Raw genomic sequence first — 20,345 nt, forward strand, 5'->3', positions numbered from 1 at the left:
ATCACATCCTAGATCTGAATGAATTAAATATTCTTATTAAATACTTTTTTCTTTACGTAGTTGAATGTGCTGACAACAAAATCACACAAATTATCAATGGAAATCAAATTTATCAACCCATGGAGGCCTGGATTTGGAGTCCCACTCAAAATTAAAGTGGAAAACCACACTACAGGCTGTTCCAACTTTGATGTAATATCCTTAAAACAAGTCAAAATGAGGCTCAGTAGTGTGTGTGGCCTCCACGTACCTGTATGACCTCCCTACAACGCCTGGCCATGCTCCTGATGAGGTGGTGGATGGTCTCCTGAGGGATCTCCTCCCAGACCTGGATTAAAGTATCCACCAACTCCTGGACAGTCTGTGGTGCAACGTGGCGTTGGTGGATGGAGTGAGACATGATGTCCCAGATGTGCTCAATTGGATTCAGGTCTGGGGAACGGGCGGGCCAGTCCATAGCATCAATGCCTTCCTCTTGCAGGAACTGCTGACACACTCCAGCCACATGAGGTCTAGCATTGTCTTGTATTAGGAGGAACCCAGGGCCAATCGCACCAACATATGGTCTCACAAGGGGTCTGAGGATATCGGTACCTAATGGCAGTCAGGCTACCTCTGGCGAGCACATGGAGGGCTGTGCGGCACCCCAAAGAAATTCCACCCCACACCATGACTGACCCACCGTCAAACCGGTCATGCTAGAGGATGTTGTAGGCAGCAGAACGTTCTCCACGGCGTCTCCAGACTGTCACGTCTGTCACGTGCTCAGTGTGAACCTGCTTTCATCTGGGAAGAGCACAGGGCGCCAGTGGCAAATTTGCCAATCTTGGTGTTCTCTGGCAAATGCCAAACGCCCTGCACGGTGTTGGGCTGTAAGCACAACCCCCACCTGTGGACGTCGGGCCCTCATACCACCCTCATGAAGTCTGTTTCTGATCGTTTGAGCAGACACATGCACATTTGTGGCCTGCTGGAGGTCATTTTGCAGGGCTCTGGCAGTGCTCCTCCTGCTCCTCCTTGCACAAAGGCAGAGGTAGCGGTCCTGCTGCTGGGTTGTTGCCCTCCTACGGCCTCCTCCACATCTCCTGATGTACTTGCCTGTCTCCTGGTAGCGCCTCCATGCTCTGGACACTACGCTGACAGACACAGCAAACCTTCTTGCCACAGCTCGCATTGATGTGCCATCCTGGATGAGCTGCACTACCTGAGCCACTTGTGTGGGTTGTAGACTCTGTCTCATGCTACCACTAGAGTGAAAGCACCGCCAGCATTCAAAAGTGACCAAAACATCCGCCAGGAAGCATAGGAACTGAGAAGTGGTCTGTGGTCCCCACCCGCAGAATCACTCCTTTATTGAGGGTGTCTTGCTAATTGCCTATTATTTCCACCTGTTGTCTATTCCATTATGAATTTGAAAAACTTACAATATGTTACGAATTCTAGCTAGGTGGCTAACTTTAGCTCAGGCTAGGGGTTCGGGTTAAGATTAGTAGTTAGGTTAAAGGGTCAGGGTTAACTAAAGGGGTTAATGTTAGGGTTACCTAATATGCTAAGTAGTTGCAAAGTAGCTAAAAGTATTAAGTAGTTGAAAAGTTGCTAACATGCTCAAGTTGTCCGTGATGAGATTTGAACTCGCAACAATAAATCGCAAACAATTCACACAATGAAGTTATGAAACAATGAATGTGCACAAGTTGGTTGGAGAGTGCGCATTCTGGAGAGAGAAGTGCGTTGTGCAGCTGGGTGCATTTAAATCTGACGTCTGCATTGGCCATGCAGCATTTACATTTATGGCCTCAGCAGAAGTCAGGGCATTCATACTTCTTGCACTTCACAGAGCTGTTGTCAAGGAAGTAAAAGTGTGTTTATACAAGATCTACCGCCCCCACCTACCGTCAACCAATCATGTCAATGCGGAGCTATACAGAGCCCTCCACGTTGTTACAACATTTCGGAGGCGCATGGCGATACTGTACAAAGCTCGAATTGGCCTCTGCATTCCTCTGGAGAATCCACAATTGTCTCAGACCCTCGATATGGAGCCTCCGCTCACATTTAAAATTGGCTTTCAGTCTAGGCCTCTGCAATGGATTAGTTCACTGAGATTGGCACACAAATATGTGTTTTAGTCAAGCAGTAACTCACACAATCTCGGTCGAACAAATAGCCTAACGACCAAACACTCGACCAGTCGACTAATTGGGGTCAGCCCTAAGCTAAATGATACCGACACTTCCATGTTTTGATTGGTTTTGTTACTACATCCTTAGCTATATACACTGTAATAGGATATACACTTAGCTTCCAAGGCCAAGGGATTTCTGAGCTTGCAGGAAAATTATACACAAGGCTAGGTAATCATGTAGGCTACCCTTATAGAAGTTTACGAGTAGCCTATACCTAAACATTTTACATTTGGCCCTGTAGTAACATAGCTAGTGCAGGGCAGCAAGACAAAGGACTTGTTGTGCTAAAAACCTAAGAAGGTCTCGGACAAGGGTGTCAACTGAGTATCAATAATGAATGCTGATGAACGATGGAAGTCTTTCCCCAATGGAAATCTTGTGCCACTGACTCACGTCTTGTCTGTTTAATTTCTCAGGTGCCTGTTGTGGCTCAGATGAGAAGACCTACATGGTGGGGGGCTGGGCCTGGGCCTGGTGGCTCATCACTGACATTCAAAGGTGAGACCGTTGATGATGGCATAGACTGATAGATGAAGACAATTCTATCAGCAGTTATGGGTTGTTTTGCTAATGGCCTGGAGGAGGCTTGTTTTATTTCTTCAATGGCTAAATAATCCTACACGTTTCTGTACAAATACTAAATTGGATAAAAGGGCTTCCTAAGGTTTAGAGACCCTCTATTATTTATGAACACGGCTCCAACTGGTTATCCAACATCTTAGATTTCCACAATGATAGCCTATAATTCACTAAGCACACCCATATGCGGCCTGACAATCAGCCAGGTGGCTTGCGTGAAAGACTATTTTATTCTGTGCCACACTTTACTTACTGACCTACATTGTGTTAATGAGTTCTGGATGTTTCAAATGGAAACACTGTAAAGGACACTTGGCCTCACCTTCTTAAACTACAGTACACATTCACTCTTCTGCCTTCTTTCCAGTGTGTCACTTGGCACAATTCTTACCCTTTTTCACTGTAGGTTAGCTGCTGTCCTCTGTTTATTAACTGACAAGGCATTATCCCCTGGGTTTACATGAAAGCATGCAATGCAATGTTTTGTTTAGGTTTTCTTCAGGTTATATTTAGCAGGTTTGCTCAATAGCCAGTAACTAGTCTCTAGTCATTTTGGCCGTGTGTCAAGGAAGTGTGTGACAATAGAGGTAATAAATCTCCAGAAACAATAAACATTCCACTATAGAAATATTCCATGGCTGAAATGTCGCCATTGTGAAACTCCTCATGTGACTTCCCAATAATATTTATTCCATGATGAGAGAAGATATTTCAGCTGAGCCTCCAAATTATCCCATTACTTCTGCTCCAGATGTTTGTCAGTGACAACATTGTCCCATAATACTGATGCAGAGCTTTTTCTCTCCTCTGCCTGTTAACTTCAGGATTGGTGGGTCCTTGCATCCATAGCTCTATGAATTTCAGTGGTTGCAATTCTACAGCCCCATCGCATAGCTTTTTACCCAAACAGTGGGAAGAGAATGTGTTATTGTTTCAACTGCAGGTTGCCCCTTTAAGGTCTGGATTACTTAAAATACTGTTTTTCCTCATACAGGATTACACTGGAGATTATGACACTCCAACCTAAGTGTGAGGATGTTGAGACTGCTGAAGGGGTCGCCATCACTGTCACTGGGGTGGCACAGGTAAAAAAAATAAAATGCTGGAAAGACCAGTTACCACCATGACATGCCTCCTTCGTTTGTCTCACAAAATGCGTTGTCAGTGAAAACAATGACAAAGTATAATTTTGTCAATTGTATCGAATTGACAACATTGAATTGGAAAATACAGTTAAAGTTGGAGGTTTACATACTTAGGTTGGAGTCATTGAGACTTGTTTTTCAACCACCCCACAAATTTCTTGTTAACAAACTAAAGTTTTGTCAAGTCGGTTAGGACGTCTACTTTGTGCATGACACAAGTCATTTTTCCAACAATTGTTTACAGACAGATTATTTCACTTATAATTCACTGTGTCACAATTCCAGTGGGTCAGAAGTTTACATACATGAAGTTGACTGCCTTTAAATAGCTTGGAAAATTCCAGAAAATGATGTCATGGCTTTAGAAGCTTCTGCTAGGCTAATTGACATAATTTGAGTCAATTGGCGGTGTACCTGTGGATGAATTTCAAGGTCTACCTTCAAACTCAGTGCCTCTTTGCTTGACATCATGGGAAAATCTAAAGAAATCAGCCAAGACCTCAGAAAAAAAAATTGTAGGCCTCCACAAGTCTGGTTCATCCTTGGGAGCAATTTCCAAATGCCTGAAGGTACCACATTCATCTTTACAAACAATAGTATGCAAGTATAAACACTATGGGACCACGTAGCCGTCATACCGCTCAGGAAGGAGACACGTTCTGTCTCCTAGAGATGAATGTACTTTGGTACAAAAAGTGCAAATCAATCCCAGAACAACAGCAAAGGACCTTGTGAAGATGCTGGAGGAAACAGGTACAAAAGTATCTATATCCACATTAAAACGAGTCCTGTATCGACATAACTTGAAAGGCCGTTCAGCAAGGAAGAAGCCACTGCTCCAAAACCGCCATAAAAAAGCCAGACTACGGTTTGCAACTGCACATGGGGACAAATATTGTACTTTTTGGAGAAATGTCCTCTGGCCTGATGAAACAAAAATAGAACTGTTTGGCCATAATGACCATCGTTATGTTTGGAGGAAAAAGGCGGAGGCTTGCAAGCCGAAGAACACCATCCCAACCGTGAAGCACAGGGGTGGCAGCATCGTGTTGTGGGGGTGCTTTGCTGCAGGAGGGACTGGTGCACTTCACTAAATAGATGGTGTCATGAGGCAGGAAAATGTTGCTTCAATATATCCGGCAGGACGGATATATGGGGCGGCAGGGTAGCCTAGTGGTTAGAGCGTTGGACTAGTAACCGAAAGGTTGCAAGTTCAAATCCCCGAGCTGACAAGGTACAAATCTGTCGTTCTGCCCCTGAACAGGCAGTTAACCCACTGTTCCTAGGCCGTCATTGAAAATAAGAATTTGTTCTTAACTGACTTGCCTAGTAAAATAAAGGGAAAAAAAATAAAATATCCACATCTCAAGACACCATTCAGGAAGTTACAGCTTGGTTGCAAATGGGTCTTCCAAATGGACAATGATCCCAAGCATACTTCCAAAGTTGTGACAAAATTGCTTAAGGACAACAAAGTCAAGGTATTGGAGTGGCCATCACAAAGCCCTGACCTCAATCCTATAGAAAATGTGTGGGCAGAACCTACAGAGCCTACAAACCTGACTCAGTTACACCAGATCTGTCAGGAGGAATGGGCCAAAATTCACCCAATTTATTGTGGGAAGCTTGTGGAAGTCTACCTGAAGTGTTTGACCCAAGTAAATTGATTTAAAGGCAATGCTACCAAATACTAATTGAGTGTATGTAAACTTCTTCCCCACTGGGAATGTGATGAAAAAAATAAAAGCTGAAATAAATCATTCTCTACTATTATCTGACATTTCACATTCTTATAATAAAGTGGTGATCCTAAGACAATACATTTTTACTAGGTTTAAATTTAAGGAATTGTAATTATTATTTTTTTAAACGAGTTTAAATGCGTTTGGCAAAGGTGTATTTAAACTTCCGACTTCAACTGTATGTCTTACTTATTTATAACTCTAACTTATTGATTTAATATCTCATTGTGGCATACCAGTTTACAACTGCTGCAGTAGCTACTGCTCTTTTTGTGTCGCAGGAAAGATTCTGTTCTGAGGTATGCAAAATACATTCATGTAAACCAAGGACTAAATCCTTGTTTAAACTAACTTATAGCCATAGATCAAGTTAAAGCACAATGATTCATATTTGCGCATGCAACCTGGCCACAGTCCTTCTAACCCTTTCCTTCAACTTTTCTCCAGATCAAAGTGATGACAGATCATGATCTTTTGGCAATTGCTTGCGAGCAGTTTTTGGGCAAATCCGTCCCTGAAATCAAAGGAGTGGTTTTGCAAACCTTGGAGGGACATTTACGCTCAATTCTAGGTAAGGAGAATCTTTCCAAAGTGATCTTTGTCTATTATGGTCATCTGTTGATTTCAGTTGGTTGTTTTCAGCTTTGTTCTCTGTTAGCTGATGTAAATCAGTGGCTAAACCTCATTATACAACAGATGAGTCTAATTCTGGATGTTGATTGTCTAGAATGCAGTTTTAACCCGTGTCTATTCCACAAGTGACCACTGGCTAAATGCATGACGTTGAAATGCCTATTTACTCTGTTCCATCTCACATCAGCCCAGCCATTTGATATCCACTATAAAAAAACATCTAGACATTGTCTCCAATTTCTTTTAGACTAGCATATATTCTCAACAGTGGAGATTTGTATAAACCTTGCTGTCTGTCTCTCTGACATTTGCAACATTGTTTCAATATTGAAATTCGATCTCTAGCTGTTCCATAGTAATGAAAGTGTCGGGAGGAGAATAATGGGCAGGCAGCTTTTCTCAGCCAGTCGAAATCATGAATCAACTGCCATCATTTTTATTGATATACAGGTATACAAAGAAATGTCAATAGAAAACAGGTAAATACGGGGGGAAAAGTTTAGCTAGTTTGCTGTCTTTCCAGCTTCAGTATGAAGTGATTATGTTAGCTGTGGTGTTGGCTAGCTTCTTTGAACAGCAGTGTCCTGGCGAGAGAGCACATTTTGTATGCCAGGCGAAATCGAACATCATTAGCTCATTGTTATGGATGCATCCAAATAAATGTCACTAGAAAACAGCTTAGACAAACGCAAATGCAGCTACTTTTCTGTTATTCTGGCTGAACTGTTTGACGTGACTAAGTTAGCCATAGTTTGCTTGCAAGCAAGGTATAAGAATGTTGCCAGCCAGTATGGCATTGGAACATTTAGAACGAACGACTGGTTTGCGTCTAAAGATACAGAACAAAAATACTTGACTGGGTCACGTCTCTGACAACCTAACTGATAGAACAAACGACCAGCCGGCTTGGGTAGCAACCTTAGATATCTGTCAGGACTATATCTTGTGGAAGGATGAAACAATGGCTCCTCGGGCATTATTGGGCATTATCACTTAAGTGTCCCACACACGTTAATTCAAAATGACACAATGACAAGGTTCCAGTTTAACAACTTTTACACAACCGTATTAGCACAATACATGGTTTCCATTGCACTCAGGCCAGGTTCATCAATAATGAGACTCCTGCGCAGGCACACTAATAATGATAGCACCGTAATAACAGAAATATAGGGATACTTAAAACATTAACTTAATAACACTGATACCTAAGCCTAAAAAAGAAGTGCTGCTCATCGATAACTGGCGTCCAATTTGTGTTCTTAATAATGACTAAGATATTAGCCTTACTACTTGCAGTCTGGCTTTATGACGAACAGACATATTTCTAACAATGTCAGACTAGTATTAGACATACTTGACTACTCAGACCTAATAACCAAGGATAGCTTTATATTATTTTTTAGATTTAAAAAAAAAGCATTTGACACAGTAGAGCGTCAGTTCCTCTTCCACTCCCTTGAGAGACTTGGCTTTGGGTATTTTTTATTTAAGGCTATTATGACTCTCTATACAAATGGTAACAGCTCTATCAAATTGAAATATGGCACCTCACCTAGATTTGAGGTAAAGAGAGGAATTAGGGAAGTTTGTCCTATCTCTCCGTACCTGTTTTTATTAATCACCCAACTTCTTACAAATTCTTTAAATAATAGTCCTGTACAAGGTATTTCCATAGCTGGTAAATAAATTATTATAAGCAAGCTGGTTGACGATAGTACACTTTTTATGAAAGATGCTAACCAAATTCCCATATCGATCAATGTGATACAATCCTTTTCCAAAGCATCTGGTCTATATCTTAACATTAATAAATGTGAACTCATGGCTGTCAAAGATTGTGTGACACCTTCATATTATGGTATTTCAGTAAAATAAGAACTTACATATTTAGGCATAACCATTACAAAGGATCAGAAGTCTAGAGGCTTACTAGAATTGTATTTTTTAAATAAGAGCATTAAAATATCTTTAAAGGGAAGTCCTAATAACCAATGCTGAAGGTCTCTCTAGACTAACATATGGCGCTCTATCTATTTATATTGACAGTAAAATAAGCAAGGCAATAGACCAGATGCTTTTCAACTTTCTGTGTAGAAACCGTACCCATTACATTAGGAAAACTGTTGTAATGAACACTTATGAGAATGATGGGTTGAATTTTCTGGACTTTATTACCTTAAATAATACTTTTAAGATCAATTGGATAAAACAATCCCTAAGAATCCCCACTTCTATGTGGAATTTTATTCCTCATCATGTCTTCTCTACTTTTGGTGGCCTTAACTTCATGTTGGTTTGCAATTATAATATTGACAACGTTTCAGTGAAACTTTCTGCTTTTCATCGGCAGGTCATGGTCCTTAATTTATAAGCATATTTTTTTTCTCCACACATGGAATAATTGGGATATATTGTATAAAAATACTTCTTTTTTTTTTTAGAATATTTGTTCCGAAATAATATCCTATTGGTGAGCCAACTGGTAAATGCAGAGGGTATTTTACTCAGTTATAAGGAATTCTTATCACTTTACAAGGTCCCTGTAACACCTAAAGATTTTGCAATTGTTTTAGGTGTTGCTTTATTATTCAGGAACGTGTTCAGGAACGTGTCAAGACCTGACCCTCAGAGCCTACCTTCCTTTGACCCTGTTGACTCATCAGTAGGAAAGATTTGTTTCTCTTTTGATCCATTCAACAACAGAGATACGAACCTTGTTTCAGCAGGATGTTGTATGTCATGCCTTATTGGAATTAATTTATTGCTAATATCTGTTGGGAAAAAGTTTGGATGTTGCCACACACATACCTACTTGTTAACAAAATTAAGGAAGTTTCCTTTAAAATTAATCATAAATATTATCCTGCCAACCACTATATGAAGAAGTTTAAGGAAAACATCAACTCAAATTGCTCCTTTTGTAATGACCACCCAGTAACAGTGTTGCATCTTTTTTGGCATTGTATTCATGTAAGAAAACTGTGGCAAGATATCAGCAGATTTATAATTGAACACATTTATGAAGATTTTACACTATTGTGGAGAGATGTACTGCTTGGATTCTTTACCTACAATAGAAATAAGCTGAAACATTTTTATGTAATTAATTTCATTGTTGTTTTGGCCAAATTTCATATTCACAAATGTAAATATACAAAAACAAAAAAAAACATTTATGTATGTCCCTTTAGGTCCTTGTGTACTGTGATATTGTACCCCCTAGCCCAATTGTCCTATGTATATTATTTATATATACTTGTGTTCCCACACGTACTTCCTGTATTGATTTGTTTAAAAAAAAAAAAAAAAGTTTTTTAACTCTGTTCGAAATCAATTATGTAGTCCGTCATCGCAACCGAAATGTCTCTAGTAACACTGTCAAAGTTTGAATATGTCTCGTAGGAATCTTCTTTATTAAACACAGAATCCAGTGCTCTAATGAAAGTTCCCATACCGTCATCCTCCTTCAAATCCTCAACGGATATTTCCAGTGCTGTATCGCTTGCTCTTCCTTCGAGTGATAATACCACCGCAAGTGCTTGCTTTTTCTTGTCCAGATTAGTAACCCGTGTCCAGATTCCTAGTTAATTTTTCCAACTTTCATACGACCTCAACGGATATTACAATACGAGGTGGCACGTTGTCGTTATTAGCCATCCTCTGCTACCAATGCTAACACTGAAAATAGCACAATACATGGTTGCCATTGCACTCAGGCTAGGTTAATCAACAATGAGACTCCTGCGTAGACACACTAATAATAGAGGGATAGCACCGTAATAACAGAAATATAGGGATACTTAAAACACGAACTTAACAATACACACATGGTTTTTGCTGGGTAGTTTTTCAACAAGTTGCTGATGGGTAGCTTTTCAAACAGTCTGTTCAAGCTTTGTACTAAATATAGCCTGTCTAAATTCAAATAATTTTTCTAAATGTAATGAGAGCCTGAATGTGTGAAAGGGTAAAGTACTTAAGTAAAAATACTTTAAAGTACTACTTAAGTCATTTTTTGGGGGGGTATCTGTACTTTTACTTCACTACATTCCTTAAGAAAATATTTCACTTTTTACTCTATATCCCTTGACATCCAAAAGTACTCGTTACATTTTGAATGCTTAGCAGCACAGGAAAATAGTCTAATTCACGCACTTACCAACCGAACATCCCTGGTCATCCCTACTGCCTCTCATCTGGCGGACTCACTAAACACACATGCTTTGTTTGTAAATGATAGTGATGGGTCGTTCGCGAACGAGTCGGCTCTAAGAGCTGGCTCTTGTAGGTGAACGTTGGGAGCCGGCACGCATATCAGAATAGCAGAATCTATTTATAGAAATATATAAAAAATTAACATATGAATAATCAGAAGATTTAAATGAATAGAATTTAAGTAATTCAAAGAACGAAAAAATAATATATATAAATGCTCAAACGCACACATTCGTTCTGACTGTCTGGTCCGACTAACAGCCTCACCTGTTGTTCCTGTCAATCAGACACGCAGTGTCAACCAATGAACCAAAGATGCGTGAGGGAGGGCCAAGCCAACTCACTCAGTCACACACTTAGCAGTCGAGGAGAGAGAGGAAGGACAGCTGTGAAAACAACAGCTGGAAAATGAGTCGGAAGCACAGTAGCATTTAGATGCATTTTAATCATGTAGACAATTTTAGAACACAGTGTAGAATTTGCCATTTCCACACGTGGAGATGTATCCACTCAGTTAAGTAGGCCTACTCCGCGACCCACAGCAACGCAGTCTTCTCTGGACCAGTTTATGCCAAGTCTATGTCCGTAGCAAAACAAGGCCAAATTGATATTGCATTGGCTAAAATGATTGCCACCGATTTCCAGGCATTTTTGATCGTGGAGGACAGAGGTTTTAGAAATTATAGCAGTAGTCTAAATCCAATGTACACAATTCCAAGCAGGAAAACTCGTTAAAAATCACTTACTCCACAACTGTACGAGAGCACACAGGCTTCAGTGCCGGAAAGAGTCCAAAAAGCTACTGCACTGACTGCTGGACGTCAAGGGTAACCACTTCTTGCATGTCGTTTACTTGCACTTCATTGAATATTTTTGTCTTCTGGACTGCTTTGAGTTCAGTGACAGACACACCTCAGAGAACTTGGCAGAGGAACTGTTGAGTGGCCAGAGAATGGCAAGTAGATGGAAAAGTGGTCTGTTTTGTTAGCGACAATGTAGCTAACATAACCAAAACCATGAAAATGTTCAAATGGACCCATCATCCATGTCTTGCCCACACAATCAACCTGATTGTAAGAGATGCTCTGAAGGTGATGAAGCCCACTGTGGACAAAGTGAAAGCAGCTGTGGAATACTTCCACAGGAGCACAGTAGGTGCTGAAAAACTCAAGTCTACACAACGCCAGATGGGGATGCCTGAGCTGAGGCCTAAACAAGACTGCACTACAACTTGGAATTCAACATTTTATATGTTGAAGCGGTTTCTTGAGTCAAATGATGCCATCATCTCTACCCTGGCCATTGTCAATGCATCTGTTTGTTACATTTATATGCACTTTGTTTATGTACATTAAAAAAGTTCAACTTTATATGCACATGTAATAGCATCTTTTTTTACATTTTCAATTTGTGGGATGCTGCAGTTTTGCAAATTGTTATTTATTTTTCTTTATGGTGCAATATTCTATTATACTGTTCAGATTGTGTTCGTTTTGAATGATTAGATTTATATGCACTTTGTTTATATACATACAAAATGTATACTTTAAATCCAAAAATGTTTAATAGCATTCTTTTCCATAACAAACCAATGCATTTTTAAATACGTTGTGGTTAAGGTAGAGTATGATTTAATTTAATTAGACTTGTTTTAACACCAATCATAGTCATAGTATCTTAAACGGTTTGACTTGAAAAAATACAAAACATATATTTTTTTAAAGAGCCATTTGAGAGCCAAAAGAGACCGCTCCTTTTGGTGAGCTGAGCCGAGCCGAACGAGCCAGCTCACTGAAAAGAGCCGGAATGCCCGTCACTAGTAAATGATATCTGAATGTTGGAGTGTGCCCTTGGTTTTCTGTAAATGAAAAAAACAAAGGGTGCCATCCAGTTTGCTTAATTTAAGGAATTTTAAATGATTTATACTTTTACTTTTGATATTTAAGTATATTTTAATCCAAATACTTAGACTTTTACTCAAGTAGAATTTTACTGGGTGACTTTTACTTGAGTCATTTTCAATTAAGGTATCTTTACTTTTACTCAAGTATGGCAGTTGGGTACTTTTTCCACCATTGGTAACTTCTAAAACCACAAACATGAAATCCAAGAATATATAGACTGCACTATTGAAAAGTAAACATTATGTGTTCTGTATTGAGATTTTTATCATGTTTTACTATATGATGATGACGACTTTATAGATCTGTGCTTTTAACAATGCATTTTGTCTTTGTAAATACCCATGAATTTCAGTGATTATTTGACAACCATGTGGGATAGCTTTAATAAAGTAGTCAGTAAGTGAAGTGGGTCTATGTCCAGTGTTGTAGAGACACTGACGGGCTCTGCTACTCTCCCCTCTCCACAGGCACACTGACAGTGGAGCAAATATACCAGGACAGGGACAAGTTTGCCCAGCTGGTAAGGGAGGTGGCAGCTCCCGACGTGGGCAGGATGGGCATCGAGATCCTCAGCTTCACTATCAAGGTGAGTCTGTTGGGGGTGCCATGAAGGCAGTTAAACACACCTTTTTTATATTTCGAATGTTGTGGTTTTTGCCTTTGCTGTGTTTATTGTGTGACTTTAAAAATATATATATATTGCATTCCATGTGTATTGGTGCTTGTTTTCCTATGGAATTTAATGGATGATGTTGGTTGGGAGGCGACTCCAATTAACTAGTCTTCACCGTTGTTGATTATGATTGATTGTGGACTGGTAGAAATTCTAATAGATAAGAATTAGCCTAGACTGTCACAGTCCCCATCAATAAGATCCACTTTTAATTATCAGCTCTTCACTGCAAGGGCTACAATCAATTAGATGTTATCACATGTTGTTGGACATTTTATTGACATTTTTGTTCCCTCAAGTGTCTCAGGTTGTGTTTTGTAATCTGAGCGTGTGTGTGCGCGTGTTGTAGGATGTCTATGATAAACTGGACTACCTGAGCTCCCTGGGGAAAACTCAGACAGCAGCAGTTCAGAGGGATGCAGACATCGGTGTGGCAGAGGCAGAAAGGGATGCTGGGATAAGAGTAAGATTCAATGAACTTGATTAATTCCAGAGGGCGGTGTAATGAGTGCGTGCTGTCAGAAGTCAGGCGCAGGAGTGTGAACTTGGTATAAATGGAGCAGTTTAATAAATGCTAAAAAAAACTCAGAAAACCAATATATACAAAAATAATATAAAAAGGGTACAAAACCCGTCGCACACCAGAACATGACTTGCACAAAACATAAAACAAACAATCACCAACAAAGACATGAGGGGAAACAGTGGGTTAAATACACAACATGTAATTGATGGGATTGAAACCAGGTGTTTTATTTTATTTAACCTTTATTTAACCAGGAAGGGCTCATTGAGATTAAAATCTATTTTTCAAGAGCGCCCTGGCCAAGACGGGCAGCACCAAGTCATTACAAAAAAATTACAGACAGACATCATGAAGAACTACAAGTAATCTAGTAAAAACCATTGAATTCACAAGAGTATAAAACAGCAAATTAAAAACATTGACAGGTCAGGGAATCAGCCTCAAAATCCTTCATCAGTGATTTAAAAACACCAATCGGGTCAAGTCCTTCCAGTATAAAAGTATTTTGTAAGGTGTTCCAAGACGATGGCGCAGAGTACATAAAAGCCCTTTTACCAAATTCAGTTCGGACATTTGGAACAGTTAGCAGGATAAAGTCCAGTGAACGAAGAGAGTACCCACCACATTTCTGAACAATAAAAATGCACAAATAAAAAGGTAATAAACCCAAAATGGCTTTGTGAATAAAAGTATACCAGTGACTGAGCCTACGAGTGACTAGAGAAGGCCAGCCAACCCTGGTATACAAAGTGCAGTGGTGCGTAAGGGTTTTGCAGTTTAAAATAAATCTCAAAGTGCCATGGTAAAGAGTGTCAATTGATCTCAAACACTGAGCGGAAGCAGTCATATATAAAATATCCCCATAGTCTAGTAAAGGCATACATGTAGCTGATACTATAGCCTCCTTCTGGCTTCAAAAGAAAAACAGGCCTTATTCCTAAAATAAAATCCCAATTTCAGCTTCAATTCTTTTGTAAGTTGTTGAATATGCAATTTAAAAGAGAGGCCGTCATCAATTAAAATTCCAAGATATTTATGAGGTTACAACCTCAATCTCCTTGCTCTGACAGGTAGTAGTAATAGGTGAAAGGTTCAGAGGTCTATTTCTTGCATTAGAAAACACCATTAGTTTAGTTTTGTCAGTATTGAGGATAAGCTTCAATTGACACACGGTATGTTGAACAGTATAAAAAGCAGTTTGCATGTTCTGGAAAGCTTTTGTAAGAGACGAGGCACAACAGTAAATAACGTGTGCTGGAAGACAAGACAAAACCAATGAAAAATGGATCAGCAATGTCTAGAAGGTCGGTGACGTCGACCGCCGAACACCACCCGAACAAGGAGAGGGACCAACTTCGGCGGAAGTTGTGACAGGCAGTTATTTCTGGGGCTCTGTTTGTCTGTATTAATATACATACTTTTCATTTGAGAGGTTTGTATGCTCATTTTATTAATTTACCCTTTTCCTCTCACCCTCTCATGTATATTATTCTCTCTCACTCTCTCGTCAGGAAGCAGAGTGCAAGAAGGAGATGATGGATGTCAAGTTCCTGGCCGACACCAAGATGGCCGACTCCAAACGAAAACTTGAACTGCAGAAGGCTGCTTTCAACCAAGAAGTCAACACCAAGGTCTGCATGAACTTTATGCACCACTCTTGAATGCCAGTTAAATCAGTACAGTGTGGTAGAAATTCCAGTCTACTAAATGATTCTATGATGTTGGTCCATCCGAGTCTTAATTATCATTAGGCGTTAGTAATTTAGGTAATGCGACATCTTACGTGATCAGAGAGCCCGGAATGAACATTGAATATAGCCCTAAGCAGCCAAATGCTCCCCCCAGCCAACCTTAACATTAAAACTCCTCTATCAACATAGACGGCCAAGTCATGATCCTGTCTCTCTGTCTGTGTGCTTCAACATGGACGTCATGGTCATGTCTCTCTCTGTCCCTGTGTCTCCAGAAAGCGGAAGCTCAGCTGGCCTATGAGCTGCAGGCAGCTAAAGAACAGCAGAAGATCAGGCTGGAGGAGATAGAGATTGAAGTGGTTCAGAGGAAGAAGCAGATCACCATTGAGGAGAAGGAGATTGTCCGCACAGAGAAGGAGCTCATCGCCATGGTGAAGAGGCCTGCCGAGGCAGAGGCATACAAGATGCAGCAGCTGGCTGAGGGACAGAAGTAGGAACACCTTTTATATTATAACAGAACATATCCACAGTCTATTTCCCATTACGTTTACCTATCTGTAACATACAAACTATGTCCTTCACTAGTGATTCCACTCAACTTTTGTGCAGTCTGGAATGCTTCAAGACATATAGATTGGTAGCACTTCATTTAACAGTGCAAAAATGTCCCGGTATTTAACCTAAGTGATCAGGTTAAATGGTAATCACACAATAATAGCATATGAATTACATACAAATTGTTTGTTTCGGAAATCAATCTTGTTTCCAATTTGTTCTGATACGACTGTGTTGTGTCTTTCAGGATGAAGAAGGTTCTGATGGCCCAGGCGGAGGCAGAGAAGATCCGGAGGATAGGCGAGGCAGAGGCCTGCTCCATAGAGGCTATAGGGAAGGCTGAGGCTGAGAAGATGAGGCTGAAGGCTGAGGCCTACCAGCAGTATGGAGAGGCAGCCAAGACTGCTCTGGTCCTGGAGGCCCTACCCAAGGTAACACACTATGGATTTAAGTCACATAAGTCATTGTGTTTATTGTTTTTAAATGCAGTGTATCTACATGTGTGTTTGTTTAGATTTAATCAGATTAAATCACTACTGCCTTGACAAGACCTTTATACAGATGTATTCATATTGAGGTAGTAATGTGTAGATTTACTGTAGACACCAGTGTTGTAGTACTCAAGACCAGTCTCAAAACCATATATTGAGTATCTCTTGTCTTGGTGTCAGATCGGTCTTGACTCTGTCTCGGACAGTGAGTGTCTGTTTGCATCATAGACATGGATGGGCCTGGATGGACAGAGGCCCACCCACAGGGAGCCCTGGCAGGCCCACCCAATAAGCTTGATGTGGTTTAAACATGGTTGTGGACTGTTTTTTTTTTTTCTGAGAGTGCAATTCTGAAAAATCTATAGCAAAACTAATTTAAAAAACACAGGATTTTTCACACAGGGTTCCTTTCCTTCACTGGGCAGGCCATTTGGGAACTTCTTTGGCAAAATTAGAGTATATCCACTTCTCCAGGCACCACTACACCATTGCATAGGGACAATGGAAAGACAGCAGTCACACACAGCAAGATGTTAAAACCTCTCTGGGATATGTGGGACGGTAGCTTCCCACCTCACCAACAGCCAGTGAAATTGCAGGGCGCCAAATTCAAAACCCACAGAAATCCCATAATTAAAATTCCTCAAGAATACAACTATTTTACACCATTTTAAAGATAAACTTGTTCTAAATCCAGCCACTGTGTCCGATTTCAAAAAGGCTTTACGACGAAAGCACACCAAACCATTATGTTAGGTCAGCACCTAGTCACAGAAAAACACAGACATTTTTCCAGCCAAAGAGAGGAGTCACAAAAATCAGAAATAGAGAGAGAATTAATCACTAACCTTTGATCTTCATCAGATGACACTCATAGGACTTCATGTTACACAATACATGTATGTTTTGTTCGATAAGGTTCATATTTATATCCAAAAATCTCAGTTTACATTGGTGCGTTATGTTAAGTAGTTCCAAAGCATCCAGTGATTTTGCAGAGAGCCACATCAATTTATAGAAGTACTCATAATAAACAATGCTAAAAGATACAAGTGTTATGCATGGAATTTTAGATCCACTTGTCCTTAACTTCTTATGGCTGAGATCCCGTTACCAGGAGCGATATAACAACAACCAGTTATAGTACAGGGCGCCATATTCAAAAGAACAGAAATCTCAATTAAAATTCCTCAAACATACATGTATCTTATATCGTTTTCAAGGTAGTCTTGTTGTTAATCCCACCACAGAGTCTGATTTCAAATAGGATTTATGGGGAAAGCACCACAAACGATTGTTAGCTCACCAACAACTCACTAAAATACACAGCCAATTTTACCAGCCAAAGAGAGAGAGAGAGAGAGACAAAGCACATATAGAGATAAAATGAATCACTAACCTTTGATAATCTTCATCAGATGACACTCATAGGACTTCATGTTACACAATACATGCATGTTTTGTTTGATAAAGTAAATATTTATATCAGAAAATCTGAGTTTACATTGGAGCATTCCATTCACTTAGTTCCAAAAACATCCAGTGATTTTGCATAGCCACATCATTCAACAGAAATACTCATCATAAATGTAGATGATAATGCAAGTTATACACATGGAATTCTAGATATACCTCTCCTTAATGCAACCGCTGTGTCAGATTTTTTTTTTAAATTATGGAAAAAGAAACGCATGCAATAATCTGAGACGGCGCTCAGAACAATAGAAAAATTAGCCTCCATGTTGGAGTCAACAGAAACCAGAAAATACATGATAAATGTTTCCTTACCTTTGATGAACTTCATTAGAATGCACTCCTAGGAATCCCAGGTCCACAATAGATGCTTGATTTGTTCAATATTGTCCCTTATTTATGTCCAATTAGCTACTCTGGTTAGCGCGTTTGGTAAACAATTCCAAAGTCACAAAGCGCGTCCACTATAACGGGACAAAATGTCCAAAAGTTCCGTAACAGTCAGTAGAAACATGTCAAACGATGTACTGAATCAATCTTTAGAATATTGTTTACATACATCTTGAATAACGTTCCAACTGGAGAATTATAATGACTTCAAATGAGCGGTGGAACGCAGGTCCTTCCCTTGTGAACGCGCATAGTGAAAGCATGGTCAACTCATGGCAGTGGTGACTATTTCCTGTCTCATTCGACGCCCCTTCACATTAGTCATCAGACAAAGTTCTATTGACTGTTGACATCTAGTGGAAGGCATAGGAAGTGAAAACTCATCCATATCTCGCTGTAATTTCAATGAGAGCTAGGTTGAAAATCTGCCACCCCCAGAAAAAATCCAAACAGGAAGGGGAATTTCTCAAGTTTTTGCCTGCAATATGAGTTCTGTTATACTCACAGACATAATTCAAACAGTTTTAGAAACTTCAGAGTGTTTTCTATCCCATACTAATAATAATATGCATATATTAGCAACTGAGACTGAGGAGCTGGCCGTTTACGATGGACACCTTTTCATCCAAGCTACTCAATACTGCCCCTGCAGCCATAAAGTTAATGCAACCGCTGTGTCAGATTTTTTAAAAACTTTATGGAAAAAGCAAACCATGCAATAATCTGAGTACGGCGCTCAGACACAAAAACAAGCAATGCAGATACCCGCCATGTTGTGGAGTCAACAGAAGTCTGAAATAGCATTATAAATATTCACTTACCTTTGATCTTCATCAGAATGCACTCCCAGGAATCCCAGTTCCACAATAAATGTTTGTTTTATTCTATAAAGTCCATAATTTATGTCCAAATACCTCCTTTTTGTTTGCGCATTTACTACACAAATCCAAACTCAGGAGGCACGGGCAAGTCCAGGCGAAAGTTCTGACGGAAAGTCATATTACAGTTCGTAGAAACATGTCAAACAAAGTATAGAATCAATCTTTAGGATGTTTTTATCATACATCTTCAATAATGTTTCAACCGGAGAATTCCTTTGTCTGTAGACATGCAATGGAACGCAGCTAACTCTCACGGGAGTGTGCGAGACTGAGCTCATGGCACTCTGCCAGACACCTGACTCAATCAGCTCTCATTCCCCCCTCCTTCACAGTAGAAACCTCAAACATGGTTCTAAAGACTGTTGACATCTAGTGGAAGCCTTAGGAAGTGCAATATGACCCCATAGACACTGTATATTCGATAGACAATGACTTGAAAAACTACAAACCTCAGATTTCCCACTTCCTGGTTGGACTTTTTCTCAGGTTTTTGCCTGCCATATGAGTTCTGTTATACTCACAGACATCATTCAAACCGTTTTAGAAACTTCAAAGTGTTTTCTATCCAAATCTACTAATTATATGCATATTCCATGCCACCCAGTCCCAAAGAAGTTAAAGGATAAGCAGTCCGTAAACTCAGACATAAGCCAGCAGGTCCCAATTATAAGAATACAATACCATTTAAGTTTTTCCCAATTTAAATGTGTAACTATTACTTCCCATTGCATAATACATTTCACATTTAGCACACAAAGTAACCAGTGACCAGTTAAAGTGGAACTGAGTGTTTTAACTACTTTGCAGCTATAAAACAGACAATCATGATATTAGTCAAAAATATAAAATTCTCAGTTTTATGCTACAAAACCAACTACATACAAGGTTTTTAAAATGCTATATTTGACCCAACTTCCCATGACGTACACTAAGGCATTGTTGGCAGAATAGATGGATGCAGTTCAATGCATGATTAATATAATTCACCAATACATGTCTTGTTAGTACAAAAAATATTATCTGGTTGTAAATCACAGCTGGCCTAGTACATTGTTTGCTGCCTCCATTTGGACAAATGTAACTAAGGCTAGGAATATCAATACAATCAACCTAGTAAGGGTAATGATCAAAAGTTAGTCAATGTGGCTAATAGGTTAGCATATCAATTTATGTAGCAAGCTAAAAGCACAGAGCCTAATGTTAGCTAGCTAGCGGCTAGGAGGATGGTATGCCATTGGAGTGGGAGTGACTGACTTTT

General features: G+C 39.7%; 1 protein-coding gene across 2 annotated transcripts in view; it reads left to right on the forward strand.

Moving 5' to 3' along the window:
• flot2b (flotillin 2b) overlaps positions 1-20,345 on the forward strand; it is a 28,862-nt gene that overhangs the window by 3,543 nt on the left and 4,974 nt on the right. For both annotated transcript variants that reach the window (XM_042296185.1, XM_024442833.2), the window contains exons 2-9: positions 2,603-2,684; positions 3,760-3,850; positions 6,100-6,223; positions 12,875-12,993; positions 13,430-13,543; positions 15,118-15,237; positions 15,573-15,787; positions 16,100-16,283. In XM_042296185.1, the coding sequence (XP_042152119.1) occupies positions 2,603-2,684; positions 3,760-3,850; positions 6,100-6,223; positions 12,875-12,993; positions 13,430-13,543; positions 15,118-15,237; positions 15,573-15,787; positions 16,100-16,283 (1,049 nt within the window). The remainder of the gene's footprint in view (positions 1-2,602; positions 2,685-3,759; positions 3,851-6,099; positions 6,224-12,874; positions 12,994-13,429; positions 13,544-15,117; positions 15,238-15,572; positions 15,788-16,099; positions 16,284-20,345) is intronic.

The sequence above is a fragment of the Oncorhynchus tshawytscha genome, linkage group LG13 (assembly GCF_018296145.1).
Source record: "Oncorhynchus tshawytscha isolate Ot180627B linkage group LG13, Otsh_v2.0, whole genome shotgun sequence".
In the NCBI taxonomy this organism is placed as follows: domain Eukaryota; kingdom Metazoa; phylum Chordata; class Actinopteri; order Salmoniformes; family Salmonidae; genus Oncorhynchus; species Oncorhynchus tshawytscha.